The sequence below is a fragment of the Otolemur garnettii genome, unplaced genomic scaffold (assembly GCF_000181295.1).
Source record: "Otolemur garnettii isolate 467f Iridium unplaced genomic scaffold, OtoGar3 scaffold00071, whole genome shotgun sequence".
In the NCBI taxonomy this organism is placed as follows: domain Eukaryota; kingdom Metazoa; phylum Chordata; class Mammalia; order Primates; family Galagidae; genus Otolemur; species Otolemur garnettii.
In genome coordinates, this window is record NW_003852466.1 from 5746981 (window position 1) to 5754198 (window position 7218).

A 7218-nucleotide genomic window follows, 5' to 3' on the forward strand; every position below is an offset into this window, starting at 1 on the left:
TCCCAGGGTAAGAACTATTACATCAAACTTAGATATCCTAATGTTTATTTTTAGGGCTTCTCCTTCAAGCCGTTTATGTCTACTATTATAAGATGAGAAATCTGCCATTACTACATATTTCTAATTGTATCAATACTTAACATTGATCTTAAAAACTGGTTTTGATAAGACTAGAGTGACAAAGTGAAGAAGCAGGATTCACTAGTACAGTGAAAAAGCCAAGATTCCAGATTTTATTTTTTAAGTAGATTAAGAAAAAAAAAAAAACCCAGAACAAAATTTCTATGATCAATAAATTTTCAGGAAATGGAGCAAGGTGTTTTGAGACATTCCAAACTGGTTGACTTGAACTTAGAAATGGGGTTTTGACAATGCAAACCTATGGGGAACAAATTTTAAACAAAACCCCACGCCCCCAACTATTCAAGTGGCAGACAAAATAAATTACCATAAATTATTTGCCAAGGCAACTTAAAAAACAAAACAAAACAAGAAGCTGAGGATTTCCTTAGCCCCTTCAGGAAGTGTGTAACACTGCTTCTGGCCTACAGACGGGCAGATGGGGACCTGTCACACGTCAGGATAGCTGCAGTAATATACCGCAGAGCTGGCATCGGACACCACCGAGGAGATGGCCCCGTGGCCGTCCGGGAGATTCACACTGGAGTCGTGTCCCTGGTAGGGGAGACCCATCTCAGGTTTGCACACAAAGTGCAGATACTGTTCAAATTCCGTGCGATCCATCTCCCCCAGGAGCTCCGTGGGCTGGCTGGGGTCCGCGCTGTCTCGGCAGGGCAGTGCCTCAGGAGGGGGTGACGGCTGCCCGGGCCCCGGCGGGTGCTGCTGGTGCGGATGCTGGTGCTGGTGCTGGTGCTGCATCTGGAAGCCGCGCCCGCCGCCCGCCCCCGGCGAAGCCATCGCACCGTAGTACATGTGCAGGGCGCTGGGGGGCGCCAGGAGGCCCGACATTGCGGAGCCCGCAGGCTCCGGGCCGAGCCGTGGATGCATGGGGCCGGAAGGAGGCTCCGGTGGCCCCGCATAGTCCGAGACCTGCGCGTAGCTGTAGCTGCCGGCCGCCGGGCAATCCCCGGACAACGGAGCAAAGAAGGCCGGGTCGGGCTCCACGCCGTCCAGCGGGGACGTGTCGGGTGTGGGCAGCGGGTACCCGTCGAGCTGGGGCGCGCCCAGGCCCTGGCAGTCGCGGTAGTGGCCGCCCATGTGCGGAGGCAGCAGCGGCGGGCCCGCGGGGAAGCCCTGGTCGGGGAAGGGCAGGCCCAGGCCGTCCATGGCCACCCGGCCGCCCTCGGGGCCCAGGGCAGCCGCCTGTGGCTCGGCGAGGCCGTGCAGGAAGCCGCCCTCCACCCGCTTCAGCCGTTTCACCTGCTTGCGCCGCCGCGGCCGGTACTTGTAATTGGGGTGGTCCTGCATGTGCTGCACTCGGAGCCGCTCGGCCTCCTCCACGAAGGGCCGCTTCTCGGCCAGCGTCAGCGCCTTCCACGACTTGCCTGCAAGGACGCAGGGAGGTGGAGAGGGGCGCAGGGCTTACCAGCTGCATCCCGCTCCAGATCCCACCTGGCCTCTCTGCCCCCTCTGACCTTGAATTTTGCAACAGGAGGAACCAGGTCAAGTTATAAGAGCGGAAGAGGGGGGTCTGGCCCCCCACGTCCGAGCACTTGAGGAAGACGCGTAAGCTAAGAGAACCCCTTCCTTCTACTCTACGGGAAGCAACTTCCAACTTCTCTCTTCCCGGTCGTTCAGAAAATTAAAAACGACACTACCCAGGTAATGAACAGGGGACCCCGACACCGCCAAAAAGGCTCAGAGGCAGGGGTGCTCCCGCCGCCGCCCAGACGTGCCTGGAAGCCGCCTTCCCAGAGCCATGGTACCCGCGCCCCGGCCACCCGCGGACTCTAGGCACCGATTGGAGAGTCAGAGAGCGGGAAGCCGGACAGCCCACTCCTAGTCTCAGGCTCAATGCCCGCAGAGAAACACCCTTCTAGGTTCAAGGAAGCGGCTCAGCGGTTCGTACTAGCGGGTCTGGCCTCCAGGGTACCTGGCTCGGACTCACCCAACATCTTGCTGAGCTCGGCGTTATGCAGATCTGGGTTCTGCTGCGCCAGCCGCTTGCGTTCGTCCTTAGCCCACACCATGAACGCGTTCATCGGCCGCCGGATGCGAGACTCGCCCTTGGCTCGGCCCGCCGCCCCGGCCGGCGTTCCGCTGCTCGCTGCCGCCTCGCCCTTCACCTTCATGTCCCCAAGGGGACTCAGCGACTCGGCCCAGGGGCAGGGGCCCAGCCCAGCCATCACGGCGGGCAGCGCGCTCTGGGTCTGACTCTGGTCGTCACTGGCGTATCCCGCATCCGGGCTGCTCATGGCTCTCCAGCCCTGCCCCGCAATCCTCGGCCGGACACGCCGCCTCCCCCGACCGGGGGGAGGAGGCGGGGAGCGAGGCGGGCAGATGCCCCAAGGACTGTGCGGGCCTCTCGGCCGGAACCCGCCGCCTGCTTTCTCCGCGTGTTTCAGCCTACAGCGTAGTAAGAAGCCTCGACTAGCCCAGAGACACTGCGGATGCCCCCGGGCCGCGGGGCCTTTTCTGCACTGATGTGGCCAATGGAACTGCAGGGGCGGTCCGGGCCCGCGACGTTAGGCCCACGCCCAGCCGGTGGTCCGAGTCCCGAGTCCCAAGTCCCAGTTCAACCCCACGCCCTCCCCTTTCCCCTCCCCCGGCCCGCGTCCAGAACTGCACCTGCCCTCGGGAAAACTGGCTGGAGCCAGGCTCTGGCGCCTGGTCCTCTTCGACCTGGGTGGGGAGACTCCTGAAAAACCTTCTGGGGGTGCTGACTGTGCCATGGGAGCAAGGTACTTGCCTTCGGTACTTCAGACTGACATGCAGCATCCAGTCTACTCTTAAAACTCGTCTTTATATAGGAGCCAAGCTTATTTCAATGGTGAGGGACTTGGCTTCCAGGGAACCGCTCGGGTGCCTTTAAATGTATTTTTTTAAACGCTGAAGTCACTGTTGATAATAAATTTAAAAATACAATCTCTCCCCAAGAACTCACCTTTTTGTATTATATTCAAAATGCTATGTCCAAGGTACAGTCTTATCTTGTAAAACGAGATGAAATACGGAGTGGTGTTCTGGGTACAAAATTACATCACTCTGAAGAACTTAATGCATTTACTCAGGATACACTAACACTTTACGCTTGAAAATTTGTACATGAAATATATAATTGGATAAACATAACAAAACTTTCTCATAACAAAAACTTTCAGTTTTTAAAAAGGCAAGACAGTTTTTATTTCCGAAATGTAAACACAACAGCAATGTTGGTCTAAAAGCCCAAGTCTGTCCAGCGGCAGAGAGCAAAACTTTTGGGCAACAAAATAACTGTAGCTCTTGGTATCAGTTTAAGATAGTTATCCTGGCAGATAATTAGGGGATTTCTATGCATTTCTTTAGATTAGAATGAAAATCTGAATGACTACTAAATTAGTGTTTGGATCTGGAAAAAAATCTTTTCTGGGGGGATTTTAAAACAAGCCCTCATAGGCACAGTATGCCGCTTGATCTCCGTAGGACCCTCCAAACACTGGCAAACTGGGTTATGAGGTAGACACCATTATACCTTATAGAAGAGGAAACTGAGGGTCAGAGAGGTTAAAGAACTTGCCTTTGACCACAGATTTGGCAGGGTGGAATTCACACTGAGCAGTCCACTTTCAGACTTGGAGCTCTTAATTGCTAAGACAGGCTACCTTGTTTGTGTATTTGTTAGTGTATTTAGAGAGTTTTCCAAGGCGGCCAACAGCCATTCCTGCATTATTAAGATAATTTTGCCAAAGGAATCAATACATCAACCTTCAGAAAAGATTTTCTTTGTGATGAAAAAGTAAACTTTGCACCTGAGATCTGAAAGGTAAAAAGCTGCCACGTTCTGTGTGATAATCATTACCATGAAGTCATCTATCAAATCTGGCTTATCAGTGGCATCCATAAGAACACAGAGATTTTCCAAACTGCTGGCCTTCCGTTTCTCTGGCATTGCTCTTTGTCCAAAGAACTCTTACACAATTGTTTTAAGCCAGCTCTTCCCTGACTCTGCTGGCTGCCCTCCCTCACCTTAGGAGCCAGCCTCTGTATGGGAACAAGGTAAATTAGTGGTCCTAGTTTCCAGGGCTCTGAGGTTCAGACAAGAAGAAAACATTACATCTTCCCAAAGAAATCATAGTGGGCCGTTATTTTTAACTGGTAGTTTTGAACCCGATAATAAACAAATTTAACTGATGTACTTTTCCTTTAAAGCTTTTTTTTTTTTGAAAAAATGGGCTCAAAAATCAACATGCATTGAAAATGATTGTATGAGGAAACAATTGTATGTAAGAGTAGAGAAAGTAATAAGATAAATTAATCCCGTAGTGCTTTGCTTTTTGCTGTTTTCTTGGTGATCTTTTCTAACTTGTTTGAACAGTAATAAATATCTTTTCAAAGATTTCAAAGCAGAATTTTCTCATAATGCAAAATCATTTGTGAACTAAGGAGTTTTCTTAAACATTGAAAAATAGACAAAACAATGCCCGTTCCATAATCCATTTTACCTGTCTAGATCAATGTTTGACTAATTCTTTAAAAAATAATAGAGTACAGGAAATACAATCCAGGTCTAGAAAGCCGTGCTGACACGGATTTACGTTGTATTCTCGTGTTCTTTCTTCCCTGCCCAACCTATTACAAAAGACAGAGGTGCACTTGGGAGCCAAGAAGGTCGAGGAACTGATGGGAAAGGAAACATCCCCGTTATTATTTGCCCTTGTTCCTGGAGACTAGCTACTGAGCTCCGTCAGGTAAGCTTACTGAAAAATCAGGTAAGAGGACTTACACACCCGTGGGTCCGAGCAGGACCTTCAGATGTGGGCGCCCCTCCCCCCTTTTCGTATAACACCCTCCCTGGCAATCATAAGGTAGCAGTTTATACTTAACAAAGGAACCAGAAAGGGACTGTGGTGCCTCTCCAAGACTCGTCCCTTTTACATAGTTACCTAGATCTAATTTCTTACGAGCCTTCTCTTGTGATAAGTTTGGGGGGCGGAGGACAGAGTACGGAGGGGGGCGGCGGCGCTGACCGGTCCGCGGTGTGTGGACTCTTCTATTTCGGCCTCTTTACTAAACGCAGTTTGGAAGCCGAGCTCGGGACGGGACGTTATCAGAGCCAGCCACAAACGCCACATATAAAGCAGCAAACATCCGGAGCAGCTTCCTGCAAGCCTTACTTTTCTCATCACCAGAGATTTGCGCGGGGCGTAGGGGGAGGACAAGTTTCACGAGAAGAGCCGTGTACACTCGCCCGTGTAGCTGGCTGGTGCGTTCGCACCGCACAGCCCGGGCTCTGGGGTTCCCGCAGACTAACTGCAATCACTTCCCCGAGCCAGACTCGAGGTCGCCGAGCAAGGAAGCGACTAGAGTAGCGAGAAGCTGTGTCCGTTGTCAACTTGGGGCCTTTGGTCAGCGGGCGCAGAAATAAACCCGGGTAGGTGGCGAACTGTTGTTCGGACCTAAAGGAGTCAGAGCCTCGCTTATCTACGGGCCCCTGAGTGACCAGACGAAGGCTGGGTGATTACCGGAAAGGTTTTGTGTTTTCAATGCCGGGAAAGCGGGAGCCGGGACCAGGGAAACTCAAGTCGAACGGGAAGGATCCCGGGGCACCCAGGCAGATCCGGGTTGACTCTGGAAAGCAAGGCCGTGGGGGCGGGGAAGGGAGTGCGCGCCGCGAGCCCTGGGAAAAATCCCGGGCCGCCCGCCGAGGAATAGACAATGGTATCCCTGGAACAAAGAACAACAATAAGGCCTTTGCATTTATAAATTGTACGCGGGCGGCCGCCTGGGGAGCCAAGCACTAGGTGGCCTGAGCAGGCGGAGCGCGGCCGCGGGCTCCGCACCTCCCAGGTAGGGCCGCGCAGCCGGACGCCGCCGATTCGCACCTCGCGTGCCCGGCGCCGTCTGGGCGGCGGCGCCGCGCCCCTGGATACCTTTCGCGTCTCCTCCCTGTTCCCCGGCCAGTCCCCCGTGCGTCCGGGATGCAGGTCGAAGGTCGCAGTTCGGAGGAGAAAGGTGGGGAGGAAGGAGTGGCCTGGAGATACCCGCCACCCGCTACGACGCTGCGGTGGCCGCTACGCGCCCCCCGGGCGGGAGCCCCCGCCAGTGCCTAACCCCGCAGATGCAGCACCTGGCGCGCCACCCAGCCCCGGCCCTGTCCTTGGCTGTGTCGCCTTTCCTGAGTGGGCCTGGAAAAGGGTGACCGGGAGCGGGACCTTGGGGACATTCTTTCCCCCACGGGTTTGGGAGCCTACTTTCTGATTTGACAGCCTCTCCCACTCCTTCCCCTCAGCCCTCCCCGGAGTCCCTCTGAGCCGCAGCCCCCAACCCCTCCCTGGCAGCAGGAGACTCCTCGACCGTATCCCAGTTCCCGCTTGGCCACGCCTGGGGTTACATCGGCGAAGCAGGAAATGCGCTGTTCCCGGCCCACTTCCCTACCCAGAAGCTCGTCCGCGGGAGGACCTCCCGCGGATCCCCCACCTCCAACCGCGGCCCCGGCCTGAGGTGTGTGGGCTACTTGTCTTTATTGCCTGGCGCCTGGAACCTCAGACTCCCCGAGGTGGCCTTGGAAGTGAGGCACCTCCTAACCCAGGACACGTTCCATTCGCACCCTCACCGCTCCTGTCTGCTTCCACCCTAGAGAGGGAATGGTCAGTAGCAGGAGCGGCAGGACTTCTGTGCTGACCTCCTGCTGCCGCCGTCCCCACCCACACCCCAGAAGAGGCCAGGGCTTTGGCCCTGAGTTGTATCCTCAACTGACTAGACAGTCTTATCAACAGCAGGCCCACTGCGGAGCAGAGCACTCCACTCCCGCCCGAGGAGACCAGACACGGTCCCTGCCCTGGAGGAATGTGCGGTGCGGTACCAGGAGTCTTCCCCCTGATTTATTAACTTCCAGCTGGGTGTTCTAGGTCTGTTCTCTGTAATAATTTGTTCCTGGCATGTAAAGGTGATGCTGACATCAGTAGGTCAAGCGCTTTGAGACATTTTTTCTAGGAGAGGTAGGTAATAGATTGCCTTTCCACTCCTGAAAACTCAAGCTTGCCAAGTTTACTAGGAAGCTGGGCTGGTTTGTGCCAGATGGTTGGTTAGGGTAAGGTGTGCATTCTGTTATCATGG

The 7218-nt window shown here is 54.3% G+C and overlaps 1 protein-coding gene across 1 annotated transcript; it reads right to left on the minus strand.

Moving 5' to 3' along the window:
* Nucleotides 1–219: 219 nt before the first annotated feature.
* On the minus strand, nucleotides 220–2563 carry SOX17 (SRY-box 17). The gene is made up of 2 exons (XM_003793692.3): nucleotides 2069–2563; nucleotides 220–1505 (listed from the first exon to the last, which is right to left on the minus strand). Exons 1-2 carry the CDS (start codon nucleotides 2373–2375, stop codon nucleotides 571–573), a joined length of 1242 nt encoding a protein of 413 aa, XP_003793740.1. The 5' UTR covers nucleotides 2376–2563; the 3' UTR covers nucleotides 220–570.
* Between the last annotated feature and the right edge of the window lie 4655 nt (nucleotides 2564–7218).

What these genes read in the sequence shown, in the direction of transcription:
- SOX17 (XM_003793692.3), bottom strand. Translation starts at nt 2,375, where the DNA reads ATGAGCAGCCCGGATGCGGGATACGCCAGTGACGACCAGAGTCAGACC. An exon ending in CGAGCTCAGCAAGATGTTGG is followed by an intron (nt 1,506 to 2,068) that starts GTGAGTCCGAGC and finishes GCGTCCTTGCAG; the next exon opens with GCAAGTCGTGGAAGGCGCTG.